Source organism: Clarias gariepinus, chromosome 16 (assembly GCF_024256425.1).
Source record: "Clarias gariepinus isolate MV-2021 ecotype Netherlands chromosome 16, CGAR_prim_01v2, whole genome shotgun sequence".
NCBI lineage: Eukaryota > Metazoa > Chordata > Actinopteri > Siluriformes > Clariidae > Clarias > Clarias gariepinus.
Genome location: NC_071115.1, coordinates 28,299,042 through 28,323,809, shown reverse-complemented (window position 1 = coordinate 28,323,809; position 24,768 = coordinate 28,299,042). Strand labels below are relative to the sequence as shown.

The window sequence follows — 24,768 nt, the reverse complement described above, 5'->3', positions numbered from 1 at the left end:
ATTTTATTTATTTATTTTTCTTTTCATCAGCAAAATAAAAAAAAAACAGGAATACACTTTTTATCTAATAAAGTTAAAATGAAGGCTGGATTTTTTTTTTCTTTTGGTCACAGCAGAGAGTCAAGCATTTTTTCATTTTCTAAGCAATCAGATTGCAAGTTTAGGGCAAGTGGAAAATATGGAGGACAAAACTGCTGGTGAAAGAAAAGTGTCTTCTTTCTTTCTTTCATTCTATCTATCTATATATCTATCTATCTTTATACTGTATACAGTGGTGTGAAAAACTATTTGCCCCCTTCCTGATTTCTTATTCTTTCGCATGTTTGTCACACTTAAATGTTTCTGCTCATCAAAAACCGTTACCTATTAGTCAAAGATAACATAATTGAACACAAAATGCAGTTTTTAAATGAAGGTTTACTTTATTAAGGGAGGAAAAAACTCCAAATCTACATGGCCCTGTGTGAAAAAGTGATTGCCCCCCTTGTTAAAAAATAACTTAACTGTGGTTTATCACACCTGAGTTCAATTTCTGTAGTCACCCCCAGGCCTGATTACTGCCACACCTGTTTCAATCAAGAAATCACTTAAATAGGAGCTACCTGACACAAAGAAAGTAGACCAAAAGCACCTCAAAAGCTAGACATCATGCCAAGATCCAAAGAAATTCAGGAACAAATGAGAACAAAAGTAATTGAGATCTATCAGGCTGGTAAAGGTTATAAAGCCATTTCCAAAGCCTTGGGACTCCAGCGAACCACAGTGAGAGCCATTATCCACAAATGGCAAAAACATGAAACAGTGGTGAACCTTCCCAGGAGTGGCCGGCCAGCCAAAATTACCCCAAGAGCGCAGAGACAACTCATCCGAGAGGCCACAAAAGACCCCAGGACAACATCTAAAGAACTGCAGGCCTCACTTGCCTCAATTAAGGTCAGTGTTCACGAGTCCACCATAAGAAAGAGACTGGGCAAAAATGGCCTGCATGGCAGATTTCCAAGGCGCAAACCACTTTTAAGCAAAAAGAACATTAAGCCTCGTCTCAATTTTGCTAAAAAACATCTCAATGATTGCCAAGACTTTTGGGAAAATACCTTGTGGACCGACGAGACAAAAGTTTAACTTTTTGGAAGGTGCGTGTCCCGTTACATCTGGCGTAAAAGTAACACAGCATTTCAGAAAAAGAACATCATACCAACAGTAAAATATGGGGGTGGTAGTGTGATGGTCTGGGGTTGTTTTGCTGCTTCAGGACCTGGAAGGCTTGCTGTGATAGATGGAACCATGAATTCTACTGTCTACCAAAAAATCCTGAAGGAGAATGTCCGGCCATCTGTTCGTCAACTCAAGCTGAAGCGATCTTGGGTGCTGCAGCAGGACAATGACCCAAAACACACCAGCAAATCCACCTCTGAATGGCTGAAGAAAAACAAAATGAAGACTTTGGAGTGGCCTAGTCAAAGTCCTGACCTGAATCCTATTGAGATGTTGTGGCATGACCTTAAAAAGGCGGTTTATGCTAGAAAACCCTCAAATAAAGCTGAATTACAACAATTCTGCAAAGATGAGTGGGCCAAAATTCCTCCAGAGCGCGGTAAAAGACTCGTTGCAAGTTATCACAAACGCTTGATTGCAGTTATTGCTGCTAAGGGTGGCCCAACCAGTTATTAGGTTTCAGGGGGCAATTACTTTTTCACACAGGGCCATGTAGATTTGTATTTTTTTCCCCCTAAATAATAAAAAACATCATTTAAAAACTGCGTTTTGTGTTTACTTGTGATATCTTTGACTAATAGTTAAATGTGTTTGATGATCAAAAACATTTTGTGTGACAAACATGCAAAAGAATAAGAAATCAGGAAGGGGGCAAATAGTTTTTCACACCACTGTATATATTTTTTCCCTTTCAATTCAGTTGGCACAAAGCAGATTTACAGAAATATAAATTTTGTATAATTGTAATACACACACACACACACACACACACACACACACACAAGGATAAATAAAAAAAGATTCCCACCAATCACTGCTGTGTACTGTAGGGGTAAACGTGTTACATAAAATGGTGTGTTACAAGCTGAGTGCTGAGATGATTTTTATCCGAAGCGGCTTTTTAAACCAGGAACATTGCTGTGACCAGAATCTTAACCTTGTCACCTGCTGTTAAAGATCCAGTGGAGTAATAAATAAAGTTAACACCACCAGCTCTGTTGAAAGTGTTTAATAATTTTCTGTGATAGGAGTAGCCTATATGTTCGATGGGACGCTAGTCAAAGTAGTCAAAAATTATACTACTACTACTACTAATAATAATAATAATGCTTTTGATTTAACTGGTCACCCAAGGTCACCTTCAAACTAAGAACAAATTAACCAATAAAGCAAGATAACAAAGATAACAAAGATAACGTAAGTGATATTAAACCAATATTAGATAAAACAAGAGATTATCATAATTTAAAACTTTCAAAAACAAATGACGATTCAAACGGAGATTTAAATGAAGGTTTGATTTAGGGGCAGCTTTACATTCTGTAGTATAGGCGCTCCAGAATAAATAGGTTTTAAGTTAAGATTTGGAGACTCTATCTCACAAATGTTTTCAGGTAGAAAATTCCAGAGCTGAGAGCAAAACGGTTTAAGGATCTAAGCCCATGGTGGTCAGGTGGACAGGGGATCGAGGAACAAGGAGGTTTGATGAAGAAGAGCAAAGAGTGCGAGAGGGGGTGTGGAACTGAACGAGCTCTGATAAGTGAGGGGGATGCTCTGAAATGTGAAGAGAAGAATTTTGAACATATGATAGGGAGCCAAAAATGTGTGCTCAACTTGTGATTTGCACGGAAGAGCAGCATGCAGTCATTAATTTTTTGTGGTCTAAGGGTGTACCTGGTGCTAAAACAACTCGCGTTTGGATATTTGCGAACAAAATTTGGTGAAAGTTTGTTAAAGATAATCATTACTGGTGACGAGACATGAATTCATCACTATGAGCCTGAGAGTAAACAGCAGCGTGTGGAACGGAAAACCTTAATCCTTCAAAAGCATCAGCTGGAAAATTTACCAATGTTTACAGTTTTCTGGGATTCTCAAGGGCCAATATTGGAACATTATCAGGAAACAGGTCCAACAATCAACAGAGCTCGTTACAGTGAGACGCTTATTAAAAAGCTGAAGCCTAATTTCAGGATGGATGATGAAGGTCCAGAGGGGAGAAGTGGTCAGGATCCACTTGTACCTCAGGAATGCCATATGGGTAGATAGAGAGAAAGAAAGAGAGAAAATACAGTGGCTAGGTACGATTGAACCCCTTTCACACTTTAACATTGCAACTTCACTTGTGTTCAGCACCAAGCGTGTTGCCGATCAGTGCGCACCATTTCAGGTTCAGAATAGGAGTGGCATCAACACAAGAGCCTTAAAGTCTGGTAGGAGGTATACATGCACTAAAAATACCATGCATACCAGTATTTACAAAACAACAAGGGAAGGTGAACTGAGGGTTGAGGTGTGAGCCGTGCACATTTATCACAGCACTCCGCTCAGAGCTCACTGTCTCCCCGGTTCACTGCCCTTTCTTAGTATCTCAAAGCTCTGGCTACCTAAACCGGTCACAGAGGTAGACGGAATCTGGTAGACAATCATGACACAGAAGTAATGGAATGTAAAGCTGCCAATCATAGGGAGATAAGTGATAAGTTCAAAAGCTGACGTGAGTGTATGCTTTACACGGTAGCATGATAAAAAAAATTGTTACTAACAAGTTGAGAATTTTGATGCGATGAGATAATGATGCTCGTTCAATTTATTTATAATGAAACTATATTTTCTATATTTATTGAGAATGTTAGCATTAGATCAAAAATATGTCCAGCTTTATTAACTTCTTGATTAACCCCTACTGAATCTAGAATGGGCATTAACACTGTTCTCAGAGGATCCTCTGGATTCTTTCTGTAATTAGATACTGAAACAAACTTTCATACGTAGTCTCAATAAGGTAAAATCTGAGTGATGATTCACTAATGTGTGGGTGATGACTGCAGCTAGCAGGCGGTCGGTTTAGCCTGTTTTTCTGCTCCCTGGACTGGGTTTCACACTCTAATGATTCTGAGGCTGTGTAAATCACAATAATAAAACAGGTTACCGTCATAAAAATATCTGAAAATCACATATGAGTTTGAGTTGGACATATCAAAATAAATGCTTAATAAACAACTATTATTAACTTGTATCTTCTAAATGTCTTACGATCCTTGTGAAGGGGGTCGATCATCTTCTGGAGTACTGAACTAGGCCAAGACATGGATGGTATTTATACTGTATGGACAGTAATTTACTCAAACTCTAAATCAAAAAAAAATTTGAGATGTTGGATTTTTGCTGGAATCATAGAAATTAAAACAAACAAGGCTTGAAATATTGTACTTTATATGTTATAAATCTAAGTATAAGAATATACTTTCGTTTCACATTTTGAAATAAATTCCAATTTTTTTCACAATTTCTATAGAAAAAGATATAGTTAAAATTAATAAATAAATAAAACTGGGTGTCATTTTTATACAACAGGTTTTTAAGACAAAGTGGGCCTGGGGGTGGTTGTGTGATGGTCTGAGCTGAAATCATCAAAAGAAATCATGATGTTTAATAGAAGTTAAATTAACTGGATTTAATAATCTACTTTACAATAAGCTACTAATGCACTACAGTACTTGCACTACTACTAACCACCTGAACCAATAGATATTAATTAGAAAAGCTTAACTGCATATTTTACTGGTAACAGCGCTAAAGTGGTATAAGTGATTTTTTTAATTATTATTATAAACAAGACGTAAAATGCTTAAGCTTGCAAAATGTGATTTCTTGGTATTAATAAGTTAGACAGAAAGTTCTGCCATATAGAACTACAGACAGACATGTAAATGGGCTTCAACCTGAAAAAAGTAATATAGCTGATTACATTAAAGCTGATCAGCTTATTTTTAGTTTTAACCTTTTGACTATTTCTACAAACTTTGTTCCTGTCAGCGACACATTTGCCTGTTAAATCATGGTCTAGCTTTCAGTTTCACTTACGTTGCATTTCAATTACATCTACTCATTTTTAAATGATTTTACAACTACAATATTTTTAAGTGTTTCATTAAAAAAAAAAATTTGTAAACCACAGTTTTATTTTTAGTTTTAGAGTGCAGATTGTGAAAAGCCTTGCCCTCAAAACTACTGCAATTATCTGTAAAGCCCATATTGTTTTAGAGCCCCAACTGGTTTTTTCGTCTTTGTTTCTTTCAATAAAAGAGTACATTAGACCTTCATTCTTTATTGCTTTCTTTGTTTGATGAGTGCATTCTTCTCTCTACAGAACTTGTAGGTCAAAAACAATTCATTTTCTTCTTCTTATTATTATTATTATTATTAACACCATCATTTTAATTATCATCATCGTAAGGACTCTTGGTGCTGTCGTTATAGTTATACAGTGCGCACATTGTACGAGCCCCTCTGTTAGAGATGTAACAGTTTAAAAATTTACAAACATAGATGCTAGTGATAAAAATGAAAGGAAAACATAAAAGTTTGTTTATATATCCCTTAACTTCCATATGGTTGAATGATGTCAGCTGCCTAAACACATGCTCAGCTGGACAAACTGGTAGTCCATCATATAGATAATTATGACAAAAATAGGGAACCTACAGACGGTATTTAAGAGAAGTCAGCTGACCGATCTTACATTGCGACTAATTGAGAAACACTAAACATCACAGAAGAAGCTCTGGTCAGTACATTTTTTTATCTTTTAATCTTTTTGTGTTGGTTTCTGATTTTGTTTGCAGTGAAATCTAATGATAAAGTGTATGTATGTTGTCAGTTATGTCGTAGGAATGTTTTTAGACGTCAAAGGACGAGAGACTAAAATAAAACCAAAACCTCAGTAAGAACGACTCAGAGGTTATACACCCTTGTAGGTAAATGCACAGGCAAATAATGATTACCACCAAAACTACAGAACGATAGCATCTACTGGATATCGTATGCGCGTTTGAACGCAGTATTGCACTTCTTCCAGCTTCGGAGGAGCGTGATCGGCATAACAGGTACACAAGGCGTTGATAATTCAAGTGTCTGTAACATTTTTTTTTTTTTCTTTTCTTTTTTTTTTTTTGGACAAAGCATTGAGATTTTTTGAAGAAGACTTTATTTTTGAAAGAGGTGAGCCAAATCGTACACATCAAATTCTGATGGTTTTCTTTTGAACGGCTACAACATCCAGCGTCATTAAACAGAATAATTTTATTTTCATGTAAAAGAAAAGTAATTAAAAGGTACTTTACATTTAAAAATATAAAAAAAAATTTATTGAAAAAATGCTAAAAAGTTATACATTTAAAGTAAGGAGTACTAGATGTTTATTCGGACACTTTGACATAAAAATGAGAAAAATCCATTTTCCATCAAGTTTTGGGAAGGTTTCTCAAATTAAGGAAGACATATTGTAAACTGATACTTTTAGATGTTTAGATTAATTTAAGTAAGTAATTTAGCATCGATAACATGTTAAGTTTTCATTAAAAAAAATAGAATCATGATGTGTTGACTTTTGTTGCACAGAAAACATTTTAAGTTTCAAAGTCTGTTGAGGATGATGAGGAACATTATACAATTCAATATACAATTCAAAAACCTCATTTACAGCAGCCTCCTCCTCTACCAGTTTCAGTTTCACTTTTGGTTACCTAAAGACACCTGGCTCTCATAGTACAGTACAGGTGTACGCCATTAAACATCTGTCCGTCAGTTATTCCCTAAGGATATTATTATATAGAGGGACGGAGCACACAGACAAAGCAAATACAACAGCTTCTAATGCAAAAACATTTCGTGTCTTTTCGTGTCTTTTCGTGTCTCACCAATAGTTTGTGCGTCTTTGTTGTAGTGTTGAAGTGTTCATGTGTTAAAACAGAAGGTTTGCACTTTAAACAAACTTGAGCACAGTGCTTACACTGCAGTGCCCCACATGTCACCATTAAGTTCACACAACATCCAAATCCCATAATTCTATTTCACAGAACTGGACTGACTGCAATGGTAACAGTAACAAAGTGTAAACAGCTTTATTTCTTGGCTTCAAAATTCTCCAAAATCAATTTAAACCAGTCATGCCAGCGGCTGTGTTGAACAGGAAGTATCTTCGCTTTATTGATAACCTGACAGAAAGAAGCGATTCAACTGGGTCATCAGGACTTGTCCGCTTTTGCGGCTTGGTCAAAAAACGTGGAAGTTTAACACTTCTTAAATACGTTGATATATGGGTCTTAGAATGAAACAATTTGTTATACAGTAGATGACCTTATGCATTGATAACTATAGTCAAAAGTCCAAATATAAATAAATACAATTAAATACATATTGCATAATGCATAAATTTTCATTTAAGGTATTGATAAGGTATAGATAAATGCCTTAAAAATCTGCAATTTGTCTACACTACTTGGCTGCATTTAAGCTAAACAATTTAAGCTGCCATTAATGCATTCCTTTCTATTCATGTACAGTGATTACTGTTCACCTTAAACAACCTATAGGAAGTAAGTAAAACCTAGCCCTAGTTCAGAGCATGGCTTCCAAAACGGTCTCACCAGAGCCACTCGGCGTCCTTCAGGACAGCGACGATGATGATGATGGGAACAACTCGTCAGGTCTGGAGGATGAGGACAGCGATGAAGAAACTATGGATCTGGAAGAGAATGAGTAAGTAGCTTGGCAACCGTAACTAACTGAGGACACCTCAGAGAAGAATCGACAAATGTGCTGTGACCAGATATTACGTATTGAGAGTCGTAATCTATGTATCTGGGAAAAGGAAAAAGGGTTTGTAGAGAGAGTTAAAGTGTGAAAGCTAAAAATAAGCTCATCAGCTTTAATGTAATCAGTGATTTTATAATTATTTCAGTTTGAAGCCCATGTACATGTCTGCCTGACTTTCTTTTTACGACAGAACTCTTTATTCTGTTTGCAGAAGTGAAGATGATGAGCAGAACACACCACCGGTGAAGAAGCCACAAACGCGTTCTCAGTCAAAACCTCCCCCATCATGGAGAACACCCGAAGAGCCCGACGAGGCTCCAGCGGTGATTCGATTCTGCCCTGCGCGTCCTCCTGGGGTGCAATTAAATTCATCAAACAAATACACACCAGTAGAGTTGTTCAAACTCTTCTTCTGTCCAGATGCTGTGGCGACGCTGTGTAAGAACACCAATAAACAGGCTGCCAGAAACATCAAACAAGGACGTAAGTACAAATGGACTGATGTAACAGTGGATGAGTTCTACAAGTACATCGGACTTGTTTTTTACACGGCCCTGATAAAGCTGAATGACATCCGAGACTACTGGCGACAAAACAACATTTTCTCCATCGCCTTCCCAGGGACTGTGATGACAAGAGACAGATATAGGACCATTTCCTGGAATGTGCACATGAGCGATCCAGAAGAGGACCAAGAAAACGATAGTAGGAAGGGAACCCCACAGCATGACCGACTGTTTCGGGTGAGACCGCTCATGGACAGGATTCGGGAGGCCTGCAAAACCTTTTATCATCCACAAAGAAACCTTGCGGTGGATGAACGAATGGTTGCATCTAAGGCAAAAACGAGTATGAAGCAGTACATGAAAAGAAAGCCAATCAAATGGGGCTTCAAGTTGTTTGTAATGGCTGACTCTAGCAACGGATACACTGTGGATTTTGCTGTGTACACAGGAAAGGACGCCTTTTACACAGGGCAAGGGATTTCATACGACACTGTTATGTCATTCATGGATCATTCCTTTTTGGGATCCGGGTACCATGTTTACATGGACAATTTCTACACGAGCCCAAAGCTATTCAAGGACTTGCGCGGCAAGAAATTTGGTGCTTGTGGGACATACAGGGACAACAAGAAGAACTGTAAGGACTGCCCAAGGACTACGCTGAACGCTCTAAGTAGGACATCACTCAGAGGAGACTTCAGGTGGATCAGAGATGGTCCTCTGGTGTTTGTGAAGTGGATGGACTCTCAAGAGGTTTCTGTTTGCTCTACGATTCATGCAGCCTTTGGCGAGACGATAAAACGGAAAGTGAAGACCTCGAAAGGGACCTGGAGCATACAGACTTTGCCATGCCCAACTCCTGTGCTTAAGTACAACGAACACATGGGAGGTGTGGACTTGTCCAACCAACTGATCCAGTACTATACACCACAGCACAAGACCATGAAATGGTACCAAAAGCTATTTTTGCATTTTTTGGACATTGCGGCTACGAATGCATACATCTTACACAAAGAACTTGTGTCACAACAACTGTGCCATGCCTTGACACACAAAGCGTTTATGGAGGAACTGACTGCACAACTGTGTGGCATTTCACAGAAAATCCCTTTAAAACGCGCCTGCTGTGATCACGTCCCTGTGCCTGTTGCCAAATTGTCTACAAACATCAGCCAGATTGCTTCACATGGTCGCAGAACCTGCGTCTTCTGCCGAAAGCAACGTTCCAAAAAGAGCAGCACTCCGTGGAAGTGCAGGAAGTGTGATGTTGCACTTTGCCTTCAACTAACTAGAAACTGTTATGAGCAATGGCATAAAACTGGGTAACTGAAGTAAAGTGAAAATGAATGCTATAACTATTAACTATTACACTTACGTTAACTTATACTAGCTACCAGTTTACTTATTCTAACTACCTGATTCACTGAATGGCAAGAAATGTAATACTGATGTACTGTAGACGAGATTTTATTCCTTCACTTTTAATGTAACGCTTTAGTTCTGGGTGTTTCCTGTTTATTGACTTGAATTCTGCACTTTAAACTTTTACCTCATGAATTATTCATTCATCTTCAATTACAGTACCTCTTCTTCCTGTCCAGGATTTTGTTGGATCTGAACCTATCCTTGGAACACCAGGTGCAAGACTGAGGACACATTGTTTTTCATCCAGTCCGGAGTTGTAACATGTTGTAAATTTCCAAATCTTCGGCACAAGTCAATATTATTAATGGCTTATTGATTAATTTATTATTGAAATTCACCTTGATTTAATCAAGTTTAGTAGAAGTATTTATTTATCTATTTATTTTACAATTGTTTTCTGGAAATAACCTTATATCTCCAGAATATGAAGGCAAAAATATTTCAAAAAGAAGTGAAATTGTATTTCTGAAATTTCTAACTTGTATGAAGGACCTGAAAGATATGTAGAACATGGTAATAAAGCAATGGGTTAAAGCGATGGCCTTAGTAAAAGTTTATTAAGGTTCGAGAAAACCCATTTGATAAACTTACCTCCTGTGTGGAATGCTTGTTTGTGTTTCAATGAAACCAGTTTGGGTTTTTTGTATCAGAGACATACTGGAAGTAGCCATGAGATGATGGCCATGAGGAGATGTATATTTATACTGCTAGTTATTCCTTGGGCTGCTAAAGCATTTAAATACAGTATACGCAATATCGTGCAAACCGTCTTACTAATATTACAAAATCCTGCCTACTGGTTAATTTCCATATTTAGGGTACTTCTGTGTATTTAGTTAATTGTATTTTCTATTGTAATCTTTATTCCCATCTTTGGTTTACAGTCTAATGTTTCTGTTTTGTAAAATATATCATATCGTATTGTATTGTATAGTATTATAATGTACTGTATCGTATCATACCGTACCTGAATTCCTTTACTTTAATTCTATTAGATCCCTCTTAACATATCATAGTATTATATCGTATCATATTTAAGCTTCTGTAACGTTTCTAGATCCATCTTATCATAATGTTTTGTATTGTATGATAGTGTAGTATCATACTGTATAATACCATATTTTGGTTCCTACAGCTGTTTTCTCAGCTTGAGCTTAGTCTGTCCATCTTGATCTGACACATCAGCAAGGTTTTTCCATCTACTATAACAGTGGCTCACCGGATGTTTTTTTTTTTTCCTTATTGCACCATTCTGGGTGAACTCTAGAGACTGTTGTGTGTGAAGAAAATCTCATAACGAGCAGCGGTTATAGAAAACATATAGGGACCAGCCTGTCTGACAACAACAACCATGCTACAGTCAAAATAATTTTTGACGTCGTTAACATTATCCTAAGGTGCTGGGCTACATCTGCTGCACTGCTGCCACAGATTGGCTGGTTAGATAACTGCATGAATAAGTAGGTGTATAGCCTAAAAACTTTTGTTACGCTTACTTTTAGTCAGATATATACATAGTGGTCCAACTAGGTGGTCCAACTTGGGACTGTGAAGGCTGTTGGTGATTACTAATATATTTATTCCTGTTTTCATGACCGTGCTAGGACCTCCAACGTTCACACATGCATTTACACAATACAGGCTATTTGGACCCTGGAGGTGCGAGGCGAGGGCTAACCACTAAGCCCCTGTGCTGCTATACGTATATCCCCTCTATACTGGAGTGAGGAGAAATCAATATGTTGTGCATGATTTATAAAGCAGTGTGTGAACGACTCCATATAGAAGTATATATTCGGATACAATGTCATTATTGCAGTTTTGGACAAATACTTTATATATACACTATGTATGTCTGTTTTATTAATCTAGACTAGGTGTAAAATCAATAAGTCAGACATGATTTATAAAACAATATGTGCCCATTTAAGATGAAAAACTCGACAAAAAGGTGCTAAAATTATTATTATTTATTATTATTTAGTGCATTGAATAAGGTGTAAAACTAACATAAAAGCCACTTTGTGTTTGGAAGTAGATCTCCCACAAATCAGGCACATTCCATACTAATGAATGGACCTGGTCCTGAGCACATCCAGCGTATCCTTCCGCGCGCATACCACAGAGTTTTCCCTCAATCAAAAAAAAAAAACACACCGCATTTTTATTAACAGTGTCATCATAATGATGGCTGCTGGTAGTATACTTTAATCATGAGAGAAGTCTGATATTTATTTTTCACTTGTCCGAAAAATCGCACACCACAGGTAGGGTTTTATTTTTTTACACTACGCGGTAGGATACATGAAACCGCAATAAGAACTTCCTCCGAGGTGCGCGTAATGCGTGAGAGCAGCGCGCATGCGCACGACAACTCGGGCAGGGGCGACAGTGACGAGACGCCATTTTGAGGCTCCAGTTTCCAGCAGCAGCGAGCCGCAGCGGAGAGAGGAGGGGAAAAAAGGAGAATAAAACACTTTAATCCGGCGGTCTTGCTGATACCCATTTCAGCTTTGGATACCGAAGGGGTTGCTTTCACGTCGCGTAAAGAAGGAAGAAAAGCAGAAAAACGGAAAATCCGTTTTTTTCCTCTTGTATCAGGTAGGTTTATGAAGTTTAGGCGTTTCTTCTGTTTACCACCTAATCGCTTTGATTTCACCCCCTCCACACACACACTTTTAATTGTTTTTTTTTCCCTTTCGTAACTAAACGTATCTAGGTTTAAGAGACTTGTTAATTTGTCACAGATGCTAAACATTTAATATTTTTGTCATGTTTCGCACAAGCTGTGCGGTAACTAGGATTAAAAAAAAAAAAACTTAGCTAATTAGCTAACGTCCTTTACTCTTCGAAATGTTTTTGTATTATTTTTACCAGAATTTTACAGCTACATGCCAATTCCAGAAGTATTTATGTATGTATGTGTTTGTGTGGGGAAGAAAAACACGAGAAGAGACACTGTTTAGATATTAGCTACTTAATTGTATTTCTTTCCCCCCATCCGTATTCCGGCAACCTATTATTGATTGGCTAACAGTGAGCACTCAAGCCCGGTTTGCTCATTAAAGCAAGTCGGGAACCAATGAGAGCGCGGAGATGTGGCTGTGAGCCAATGATTCCGGCTATAGGGCGGGACATCTTGGAATACAGGTGGGAAGTGGTTGTTTGCTAGCGGTATTGGGTAATAGTAATGATAAATTGGTACGTAGGTTTAACTAGCATGCTAGTTTTGTTTTGGTAATTTGGCTTGTTTGTGGTGTCTAGTTGAGTGAGTTAAATGTTACCATAAATTTATGTATTGGAATAGGTTGAAATGAATAACAAGTGGTTTAGTTTTCAACAGGAGGTTTGTAAGGAAGGTATTTTACTACTTTTTTTTTTTTTTTTTTTTTTAAGACAAAATGGAGGATTTGAACTCCAGTAAATTTGTACAGGAATAGGAATTAAATTGGAGAGTTTTTTTAATTTAATTTTTTTTCAATTATACATAATCAACATGTATAAATAATGGAATTTTGTACATTAGTCTGTAATTAATGACTATTGTAATTTGTCTTGTTTTTTCTTCTTATTCCCCTCATTACCTTTTTCTAGAACTACAGCTCTCTTAGTTTAGTTTAGCAAGAAACTGTAAATGTGTGACATATTGGTCACTTTTATTCATTAGAGCGGGTTTGAATCCTATTCCTGGCTCAGTTGATTGCCGTATCAATGTCTTCTGCGCTCTCAAAACCTGTGCTTAGCAGAAGAAAAAAACACAGCGGAGTTAAACTTGGCATTTGTGGAAGAGGCGTAGGCCTTGAGGTGTGCCAAAATATTTGCTTAATAAACACTAATTGCCTAGTTTTCATGGTTTATACAAATTATACAAATCAAGTTCCTTAAGCTGATTCAACTTCTTGCTTTGCAAATTACCGTTCTAACCCGAACCAGTTTTTAAGTCATGAGAACGTTTAGACTTGAGTTTTTTTTTTTTTTTAGGATCTCATCAGTGATTTATTTTTTTTATTATTTTTTTTACCGTCAACTACAGTTTAGCGTCTATCCTGGGCCACAACTCATCGCCGTCTTTTCAAAGACCCCCCCCCCCCCCTTCTGTTGCGCGTTTGTGATCTGGAGAAGCGCAGGATTTAGGAAACCGCTACAGAGGGCGTCTTTGATCTGGCAGACGGAGAGCTGTTTGTCGTCTTGCTCAAGGGAGGGGGGAAACCCAGCAATCGCGGCATCCGCTTTCCCTTACGCCACGGCACGGAAAATGTAGAAGCAGGGCAACATGTTTTGTTCGGTTTAGTCACGTTTTAGGGTTTGTAACGTGCCGTGGTTTTGCAGTGGCTTTCCGTGATAACGAAGGTGTCTTGAAGCTGTGAAAGAGGGTCAGAGAGAGAGAGTGTGTCTCCTGTGCAGGGTTTGTGGACGAGGGTTTGCTAAATCGCTTCCATATGGGAGATGAGGGCGGTGCGCCTGAATGCTACTGCACTCGTTTTAGGTAAAGATAGGAGCTCTTGTTTAAGGTTCGGACGATGTGTGATGAATAAAATAAATCACTGTAATTAATGGTCAAGTCGTAGCATTCTCGTTTGCTGTGTTTCTTTCAGACTCTGAAAAACTAAAAAAAAAAATAATTCATTAAGTTTTCTTGGCCCCCCCCCCTTTCACTCTACTCAGAGCGATGTTGAATGAACTGCTTACAAAGTGTGTTTTCATGGCCACAGCTGCTCCTGTGTGCGCTCGGGATCGATTTATTAACTTTGGCACGACTTCAGTGCTACAGTTTCCCTCCTCCTATTAAGAAGCATTCTGTCTGGTTTGGTGTAGGCAGACGTCTGAAGTGCTGTACGCTACCTCCTCCCCCAGCAACTGAACACACATACACACACGCAGTGTGGAATGTCCGATGCTGACTGCAGGATGTTTTCATAAATGTGGGTTCCTGTAATTAGCTTTGTGTAAAAGGGGCTCTTTTTCTGAGTAAGAGCTTTAGCTTTGAGCGACGGTGTGAATTGCTGTATTTTAATCCCCTCTCAAATGTTAACGTGGTTAATGACGTATAAAAAGCTTGATCGTGTGTGTGCCACACAAATAAAGACTATAAGCTTTTTTTTTTTCTTCTCTCAAACACTGAATTTTTTTTTTTTTTTTTTTTTTGACCAAAGTCTGTTATAGATTAGAGTGTTGAAATGGAGGGAGAAGGAAAAAGGTAAATAAACAGCATTCTAGGGACGCTCATTTTTTCAAACGCCTCCAAGAAAGGAAGAAAAAACGATTAGATGAATTGTAACCTCAGCAGGTCTTCAGTCCGGGTTTCGATAGTTTTTTCAGATGTGGTTATTCAAGGTCGGGTTGTGTCCTGATTTCTCGGCTGTCTTTTTAGAGCAAAATCACCTCGATTATTTTTAGCACAAGTTTTTCAAAGCTTTTTGTCTAAAACAAAGTCGCTTTAGTTTAAACTCTAAACTTTGGAACGTTTTCGAACACTTTTGTAACCTCTCTTTAAAAAAGTGCAAAAATTAAACTTAGTTGTGTTTAGGTATGCACATTTGGCTCTAGTTTCTGTGTGTAAACAGAAATACATTCTTTTCCACTTTTGTAAACAAGCTAATTTAGAATAATTTTTCCCCCCATAAATGTGACCTGATATAAGGATGGCCCTTCCCCTGTTTTTTTTTTTTGGAGTGGCATTGCTCAGCAGTAGCTAATTTCCATTAAAACTGAAATATGAAAGTGCACTTAAGTCTCAAAGCTTCCCTAGCTTTAATCTTTATGTTAAAGAAATGGTAAAATGTGGGACCCTTAAGTCACTGTTCTAACTGTTTAAAATGCAAGTGCAAATCGAATTAAGTTAAATGGTTTTAGTAACGTTTTGAGAAAAGGTGACGATTCTCAGACTCTGAGAAGCAACCGTTTTTCCTTTTAGGACTTTAGAACGGTGTCGCTCATGTGCATGCTGCAAGACTTAATACAGCCAACGAAGAAAAACTAAAAAGGTAAAATGGTTCATACCCTATCGCTCAAGTATCATAAGAGCACCTGTACGGTCAAAAACCTACCCAAAAAGACGTCCAAAGAGCAGTGTTTAAAAATTTTTTTAATTTTTTTTTTAATCCCCTCCCCCCAGACTTGGAGGCAACCAGGCTTGCTTGAACATATCCTCATGATTGATCTTTGCTGCTGTTTGGCCGTAACACCCATACATGTTTCTTGTCAAAATGTAACGCGGTGTACTTGACACACCACACATTAGTGATAAACAATTTTTTTTTCATCCTGTTTGCTGCGGTAGTGCCGGCAGAAAAATATGGTGAAAAAAAAACACTGATAATGGTGTTAGTCACCAGTTTAATTAATCTCTAATCTCTTCCACGTTAGCTCAAGGGGAATTCAAGGTAGTGCGGCAAGCAGATTTCGGATAAAAATCGACTAACGCAAGCAGCCGGGGCAGCACGAGGTGATTATCCTTCTGCTCAGGAAGCCGTACCTAAAAGGCGGTTTCTGTTGTCCTGGACTAGTCCACATCCTCTCTGTCTCGCACACACATTCTGCAGAAACGTCAAGGCAGCTTCCTGGTTCTAGTGTTGATTTGAAGGTAACATGTTTCTACATGTTTCCTGGTTTAGTCAGCGTATTAGGAACAAAAAGCCAGCATGAAGGACGTTTCGCTTTAAGAAGAAAAAAAGATAGTCGAGATAAATAAACGTGCTCTTGGAGTTTTTTTTTTTTTTTTTTTTTTTTGGTCCTTTTGCCTCGAATATCGTGATCCCAGGTCAGTCTTAATCACCAGCACTTTTAATAAAATTTTTTTTTCAGTTCATTGCAGTATTTGTTTCTCTTGTTCGTCACAGATGGACACGATTTATAACTTTTTTAAAATTTATTTTAAGCCCATCTGTTGCACTCCTACCTCCTTCTGTTGTCTTGCTCGATGACTAAACAGATCCCTGACATCTTGGCCGACTCGAAGTTTTACGTCCCGATGCTGTGTACTTTATTTGTTTTCTATTAAAATATCAAACTACCAGACAGTCCAAGTCAGCTGCACCTCGTTACTAAACCAGTACCAGCGTGACCGCGTGTTCCGAGTGCTTAAGAAACTGTGAGATCTGAAGAGTGTGTTGTGGCTTCTGGAAATCGTGTCTGTAGACTAATTTCAGTTATTTATTTTAGTTTTTCTGTCTTTTATCCCCCCCCCCCTTTTTTTTTACTTTATTTTACAGACCCCGTGTCTGAGTGGTCGGGTGCTTTTGATAGTAGTACTACTAATAATAATAACCATCATAGAAGCTTCTGGTGGAAAACGGCATCTCTCAGTCTCAAGGCTGTTTATTTTCAATTAGCCCTGTTGATCTTCATCACGTTGTTTGGCCCATCTCGATACTCTCATCAAGCGCTGATCGACGACGCTGACTAACCCCCAGGAATGTTTTTATTGCCACTGCCAGGATGACTCAGTGTGTGAGAGAGTGTATGTATTCGAGAGACGCAGCTGCTTGAATGCTGGGAGTTTCCCTAAGAACTCTCTCTCGCGCGCGCACACATTCACGCACAGCTTGAGGCTGTATGACTCGAGCCCCCTTCTCTCACTCACACAGACAGCTGTTGTCTGAAAGGAATGGCGTGTTGATCAGATTTCATTTCGTTTGTAAGAGCCCGTATCGCGTGTCGTCTTCCACGGGTTTGCCAAGTTACACTTCATGCCTGCCTGCGCCGAATTTCCTTCTCCATACTCACGAGCGGCTTTTTTCTTCTTCTTTGTTTTCCCCCTTTACAGATTTGGAAGTAGTTCAGACTGACGGCTCGGCATCACGATGGCTACCCAGTGTAAGTACACGTGTTTTTTTTCTTTTTTTTTTTTTTTTTTTTCTTCCCTTTCTCTTCTGCAAGTCTAATTATAGCCAGGAAGTAAATGAATGGGTTTGCGAGGTAATGAGCGACCTCAAAAGCAAGGCACCCTACCGCACTGCATACACAAGTGCACACCTTAACGATGCCACACACAGCGACCGAATTCTGGGCAGGGCATGTTTAAACATGTGAAAAAGCCTAGAAGCTTGTCGTTGTACTGAAGCAATACAGAAGCGTAGTTGATAAATTAATAGAGCTTAAAAAGAAAAGATCTATTCACCCAACCTATCCATTTGTCAGATTTTGGATAAACACCTCCCAGGATCTACAGTGTTGAGTCAAGTAGATTGTGTACACAACCACTCGGAGTCTCATCCAACAAAAACGAGCATTCTGGACAGGAAATTAGGCTTCCGGGTAGATTTATTTATTTTGCTTTTTTTGTCTCAGCCACACCTATATTGCACAAGGAAGGAATAGAGAGAGTGCACCTTTTAATACACCAGAGCCAGTACACACACAATGCATAAATACAAACTCGCGTAGTGGTTTTGAGTAAAAAAATAAATAAATAAAAAAAAGGTTATATTGGTATACAAGCTGTTGCAGTCATTTTGCTGGGAACTCTCAGTATTTTATGAAATGCTTCCCTTCTGATTAACGTCCGTTCTCGGCCGTGCAGCTGATCTAATGGAGCTGGACATGGCCATGGAGCAGGACCGGAAGGCCGCAGTGAGCCACTGGCAGCAGCAGTCCTACCTGGACTCGGGTATCCACTCCGGAGCCACCACTACAGCGCCCTCGCTTTCGGGAAAGGGCAACCCCGAGGATGAGGAACTGGACAACCAGGTGCTGTACGAGTGGGAGCAGGGATTCGGCCAGCCGTTCACACCAGAACAGGTGGCAGGTATGTGTTGCGTATGTTCTCTGTGATTCAAGACGGAGTAGTTTGTGTTTAAATATCCACGTGCTTTGATGCCCACACGCTCTTTAATTAAAGACATGGACGGGCAGTATGCCATGACCCGGGCCCAGCGCGTGCGCGCCGCCATGTTTCCTGAGACCCTGGACGAGGGCATGCAGATCCCCACGACCCAGTTCGACTCCACCAACCCGACCAATGTACAGCGGCTAGCCGAGCCGTCCCAAATGCTCAAACACGCCGTAGTGAATCTTATCAATTACCAGGACGACGCCGAGCTTGCCACCAGGGCTATTCCAGAGCTCACCAAGCTCCTCAACGATGAAGACCAGGTGAAAATTGCTTCCTTTATTAATTAAATTTTTTTTATTGTAATAAAGATTGTATCCTTTTTTTTTTTTTTTTTTTTTTTTTTTTTTTTTTAAATAAAAGTACGTTTAGTTTTGCACAAGGCGTTTCTGTTGTTGCATTTTCACTTTTAAAAAATAAAGGACACGAGGACTTCAGGGATTTATTTTTTATTTTTTCCCGCTCACAAATCTGGGGCAGCATGTTTTCACTTTGTAACCGTCTACCTTTTTTCTTTGCGGAGGTGGTGGTGAACAAGGCATCCGTCATGGTGCATCAGCTCTCGAAAAAGGAGGCGTCTCGACACGCCATCATGCGCTCCCCTCAGATGGTGTCGGCCATCGTGAGGACCATGCAGAACACAGCCGACGTGGAGACGGCGCGCTGCACCGCCGGCACCCTGCACAACCTCTCGCACCACCGGGAGGGCCTTCTCGCCATCTTCAAGTCCGGCGGCATTCCTGCTCTCGTCAAGATGCTCGGGTAAGAGTCTAGGCTCCAAGGAAAGCTTAATGTTGTTTGCAGCACTTGCATTATACCAATAAATCACTTAATTTATTTATTTTTATTGAATATTGTGTCTTTTATAAACCAGATCTCCAGTAGACAGCGTGCTGTTCTACGCCATTACCACCCTACACAACCTCCTCCTGCACCAGGAAGGAGCCAAGATGGCCGTCCGTCTGGCCGGCGGCCTGCAGAAGATGGTTGCCTTGCTGAACAAGACCAACGTTAAATTCCTGGCCATCACCACTGATTGCCTACAGATCCTCGCTTACGGCAACCAGGAGAGCAAGGTGAGTCCGGGCGGACTATGTTTATTTTTGTTGCTGTTTTTGTTTGGGTGTCTAAGCGAGCGTGGCTGTTTTAGCTGATCATCTTGGCGAGCGGTGGCCCTCAGGCTCTGGTGAACATCATGAGGACCTACACGTACGAGAAGCTGCTGTGGACCACCAGCCGTGTACTCAAAGTGCTCTCTGTTTGCTCCAGTAACAAACCTGCCATCGTGGAGGCTGGTAGGTTTATATAAGCGCACACACACACTTGGGGATCAAAGTGTTCAGGTTTTTATTGGCCTTGACTGGGTGTCTGTGTTTGTTTAAAGGTTTTTATATGTCTGGAATTTGATTATACAAATTAAATTTTAAGGCTTCAAATATAATGCCCACTTTTTCTACTTTTTTTTTATTATTATTTTTAGGAGGCATTTATTTAATAGTTTTACATAAGTTGTATTGTATGTAGCGTTAATCAGATCCTAGAGATTGGAGAGAATTTGTAACTATTTTTAATTGTTGCAAGAAATCTGTTTACAAACTTACAACACTTGGCAAGTTTGTTTTTTATAAAAATAAAAAAAAAACATTGATTTTTCAGGAGGCATGCAGGCTCTTGGCCTTCACCTGACCGACCCCAGTCAGAGACTGGTACAGAATTGCCTCTGGACCCTCAGAAACTTGTCAGATGCTGCTACCAAGCAGGTACACACACATGCACATAACACAACAGCTGGGGTGTTTTATTTTTATTTTATATATTTTTTTCCCCCAAATTTTATTTATTCATTTTTATTCACCCCCTTAGCTATGGTAACTTTGCTGTATTTTTTTATTTTTCGTGCGCTACAGGAGGGTATGGAAGGCCTGCTCGGGACCCTGGTCCAACTCCTCGGCTCAGACGACATCAACGTGGTGACGTGCGCTGCCGGGATCTTGTCTAACCTTACCTGCAACAACTACAAGAACAAAATGATGGTGTGCCAGGTCGGTGGCATAGAGTCTCTCGTGCGCACTGTGCTCCGAGCCGGGGACCGCGAAGACATCACCGAGCCGGCCGTATGCGCCCTCCGCCATCTCACCTCCAGACACCAGGATGCTGAAATGGCCCAAAATGCTGTGCGCCTTCACTACGGTCTTCCCGTGGTGGTCAAACTGCTGCACCCTCCCTCACACTGGCCTCTTATTAAGGTACAGATTTTTCACCATATATTTGCAAGTTCATTAATTATATTCTTTAGTAGCCAGCCAGTTTTGCAATTATAATTGTCTGATCGTTTGGTTTTGGTCGTGCCTCCAGGCCACAGTTGGTCTGATCCGTAACCTGGCGCTTTGTCCAGCTAATCATGCACCACTGCGCGAGCAGGGTGCCATCCCCCGATTAGTCCAGCTGCTCGTGAGGGCCCACCAGGATACCCAGAGACGCACCTCCATGGGAGGCACACAGCAACAGTTTGTGGTGAGCATTTTGGCCAGAGCCTTGAAATTAAAATGACTACTTTGTGGAAGCGAGTTCACTACCAAGCAGAGTCAAGGTTGTGATTAAGTTTTGTATGCACGCTCTACAGGAGGGAGTTCGAATGGAGGAGATTGTCGAGGGCTGCACCGGCGCACTCCACATCCTGGCTAGAGACGTGCACAACAGAATCGTCATCCGAGGCCTCAACACCATCCCTCTGTTTGTTCAGGTACGACATGTGACGCTTAAAGTTGCACATGCTGGTTATATACAGTTGATTTTGTCCTAAATATCTACTAAGATAACTAATCAGACTTGAGGTGGATGTTATAAAATGGGACAATAGTGGCTGTCAGTCCTATTTTAGTTCGGCTGAAGTATATGCATAACTATGCCCAATTTTCCAAATGAGCAATTTGTCAATGACATATATTTATATTGCACAAGACTCAAGTGAAACTGAAGGTTACTGTTCAGCACCAGTATGTAAGAGCTGTCCCTGTGCTCCCTCACCGTGCAGCTGCTGTACTCTCCAATCGAAAACATCCAGCGCGTGGCGGCCGGCGTGCTCTGCGAGCTGGCGCAGGACAAGGAAGCAGCCGAGGCCATCGAAGCGGAGGGAGCCACGGCACCTCTCACTGAACTACTGCACTCCAGGAACGAGGGAGTGGGTGAGTGTTTGAAGGGTCGTTTCAGTGGAACCTGTCAGACAAATGGTCCAGCAAGTTGTTGACATTCCGGCTTTCCTTGTTTTTTTTCCCCCTCTCCCCATTTGTTAGCAACTTGAAGGAATGAAAATTAAGCTCTTAAGAATTTAAAACTCCTGACATTTTTCTCTCCAAAGGCACAAACTGCACTACACTACTCAGGATTCATTTAGTTAATTTTCCATTTTTTTTTTTCCCCTCCACAAATTATTCAGTATGCAACAGCAAATAAGAAGCCAATCAATTCTTCATGCCCCCCCCAAAAAAAAATCAGGTACAGTCTGTTCTGTTTTTTGGAAGGCAGCATAAGGACAGCTGGCTTCTGATGTTTCCTTATTTTGGACCGATTCAATGTAGCACAGTGCGTCCCAGTTTGGCAAAGACAATCCCATAATTTGGGTCATGCGCCCATAAAAGTTTCAGGCACACAGTAATCAGAATTACTGCTCTTGACTTTTTCGGTTAAAATGCTGCATTTTCATTTAAAAACACACGGTGTTGTGGTGTTGGACCATGACGAAGAGTAGGCAGTCATTCTGAGATTAAACAAACATAAAATGTTGCTAACAAACTTCAGTTTGGTAATAACCCTTGATAATCTCTTTCTAGCTACATACGCGGCAGCTGTGCTGTTCCGCATGTCCGAGGACAAACCTCAGGACTACAAGAAGCGTCTGTCTGTGGAGCTGACCAGCTCTCTCTTCAGAACAGAGCCCATGGCCTGGAATGAGGTACGTACACTCTGCAACGGAGTACACACACACACACACACACACACACACACACACACACGTGATTCGATTACATGGCATGTAATTGATATAATTTTTTTTTCCCTGTCCATCTCTTATTAGACTGCTGATATGGGTCTGGATATGGGAGCTCAAGGCGAGCCTGTTGGATACAGAGCAGACGGTAAGAGACCTTCATCAGGTTGACACATTAAAGCGTGGCGTATTAAACAGTGTATATTGTAGAGACGTGAATCACCAGGGAGCAGCTGATGTATCTATGTGATACTTGACTGCGGGTTAGATTCTGTATCATGATTCTATAAGTGTCAGGATTTTATAAATATCCCAGTATATTTATTTAGTTACAATTCTAAAATTTAGCAAGTAGGCTTATAGACGAATTGCTACAATTTAACTACCTCAAACATAAGCTTGTATAAATTACAGAATAATCTATTACGAGTGGTTTGTGGTATCGTGAGCTGATGAACCCCTATATGTACGCATGCAATGCCGTTTGAGTCATTTTTCAGGACGGCAGAATTTTAAATTCATCAAACAAGTTTTGCCTTAATGCACGTGTGTACCTGTATTTTTTTATATATTTTTATTTATTAATTTTTTTTTGCTTTCCTCTCTCCGCCAAAGACCCAAGCTACCGTTCCTTCCACTCGGGCTACGCTCAGGACGGCCTGGGCATGGATGGCATCCTTGAACACGAGCTCGCTGGCCACCATCCTGGAGCAGACTACCCGGTGGACGGGCTCCCTGACCTCGGCCACACCCACGACCTGATGGAAGGCCTCCCTCCTACAGACTCCAATCAGCTGGCCTGGTTCGACACGGACCTCTAAACACATTCTCACACACACAGTCTGCAAGTAGAAAAGGTAAGAGACTCCAAAGGAGAGGGGAGGGGGGGGAACTTAAAGAGCCATTTATACCAGGTTTACATGATTGTTTTAACCTCCATGATTGTCTGTTGCTCGATTTGTTCCTAGAATTCTGATTTTTGTTTTTCTCCCCTTGCAGCGTGAGTGAAACTGCATTGTGATTTTTGCCTGAGGAGTCACGGAAAGGTCGCGGCGGGTGGGAGAGCATATCGGAAAGTGCCTGACACAATGCGTGCACACACACACACACACACACACACACACACACACACACACACACACATGCGTATAAACACTGCACACACATACATATGTACACACCTGATGGAGGTGAGATGGAGTTTTCTATGAGGAACAAGAGGAAGGGAAGCCAACCCCACCCCTTTTTTTTTTATTTTTTACTTTTTTTTTTTTGTCGTTATTATTCTAATTTTTTTTTTCCTCCCGCTTGGCCCTGATGGAGGAAGGAAGGTCGTGAGGGATTTTGGAAGCGGTTGCTCTTTGAAGAGTGGAGAAGAAAGGTCTAATGATGGAACTGTAAAACCTTTTTAGCTTTGTTTTTATGTCACTTTTAACTTTCCTTTTTTTAAAACCTTTTTTTTTTTCTATTATTATTTTAAAGATGATCAGTCCATGGTACTGACCTCCTAGCTTGGTTTTGACCTCTAGTATGTATTCGTTATTATATATAATTTTTTTTCCACTTTTTTTGTTGTTTCAGCAGTAATTTGTATTTCTTTGTCTTCTGTAGTGTTGAGTTGTAGTGGACTTGCCTCATTTTCGGTTTCTCGATCTTTCTCACATAAACGGTGTCGAACACTAATAATCGGTTTCTATGTATTCTGACTGAAAGTGTAACGATGTGTAGCTTTTTTATACGATCAGCTGTTTAAACCTTGGAGTATTGGGGTGGGAGAAATATATGCATTCTTATTAAAAGAAGGAAAAAAAGTATGGCTGGAGCAGCGCTTTTCAGTGTCACAATTGTTCCAAATAAGGTGTGGAGTGAAAGGGGGGGGGGGGGGTGTCACGGGGTTGACAAAGATCTTTTCTTTTCTATGCTATCTCGAGGTAGTCTCTATTGAAGCGACGTCGTTGTTTGTTTTTGTTTTTCTTTTTGTTTGCCTGTGCGGCTTCTTTCGGGAACATGGATAATGACATAGCTAAACAATAAAAGACTTTTATTCCACTCTGCATCCCAAGACTATTTGTTTATTTTTCCCTTTGATAACATTGGGTGATTACATTGGTGTTTTTTTTTTTTTTGTTTGTTTTTTCCCACCCCCTCTGTTTTAACTGGTCAAAAGGTCTTGCTGCCATTGAAGGAGTCAGTTTAAGGTCTAA

At 40.0% G+C, this 24,768-nt stretch overlaps 2 protein-coding genes across 2 annotated transcripts; both read left to right on the top strand.

Annotated features, from left to right (window-relative positions):
• Positions 1 to 5,767: 5,767 nt before the first annotated feature.
• Positions 5,768 to 9,647, top strand: LOC128544318 (piggyBac transposable element-derived protein 4-like). The gene is made up of 3 exons (XM_053514323.1): positions 5,768 to 5,785; positions 7,622 to 7,758; positions 8,027 to 9,647. The coding sequence occupies exons 2-3, from the start codon at positions 7,625 to 7,627 to the stop codon at positions 9,645 to 9,647; spliced, it is 1,755 nt and encodes a 584-aa protein (XP_053370298.1). The 5' UTR covers positions 5,768 to 5,785; positions 7,622 to 7,624.
• Positions 9,648 to 12,140: 2,493 nt separating this feature from the next.
• LOC128544436 (catenin beta-1-like) lies at positions 12,141 to 23,685 on the top strand. Its single transcript, XM_053514547.1, has 16 exons — positions 12,141 to 12,347; positions 17,512 to 17,561; positions 18,268 to 18,492; positions 18,586 to 18,839; positions 19,100 to 19,338; positions 19,451 to 19,652; positions 19,727 to 19,871; positions 20,233 to 20,336; positions 20,484 to 20,822; positions 20,932 to 21,090; positions 21,200 to 21,319; positions 21,611 to 21,761; positions 22,407 to 22,528; positions 22,652 to 22,712; positions 23,180 to 23,421; positions 23,564 to 23,685. The coding sequence occupies exons 2-15, from the start codon at positions 17,549 to 17,551 to the stop codon at positions 23,383 to 23,385; spliced, it is 2,340 nt and encodes a 779-aa protein (XP_053370522.1). The 5' UTR covers positions 12,141 to 12,347; positions 17,512 to 17,548; the 3' UTR covers positions 23,386 to 23,421; positions 23,564 to 23,685.
• The last annotated feature ends 1,083 nt before the right edge of the window (positions 23,686 to 24,768 follow it).

Bases quoted from the DNA above. Each gene is read 5' to 3' on its own strand.
- LOC128544436 (XM_053514547.1), top strand. The intron at 20,823-20,931 runs GTACAGATTTTT...TCGTGCCTCCAG, and splicing joins CACACTGGCCTCTTATTAAG to GCCACAGTTGGTCTGATCCG. The intron at 22,529-22,651 runs GTACGTACACTC...ATCTCTTATTAG, and splicing joins AGCCCATGGCCTGGAATGAG to ACTGCTGATATGGGTCTGGA.
- LOC128544318 (XM_053514323.1), top strand. From the start codon at position 7,625: ATGGCTTCCAAAACGGTCTCACCAGAGCCACTCGGCGTCCTTCAGGAC. The intron at 7,759-8,026 runs GTAAGTAGCTTG...TTCTGTTTGCAG, and splicing joins ATGGATCTGGAAGAGAATGA to AAGTGAAGATGATGAGCAGA.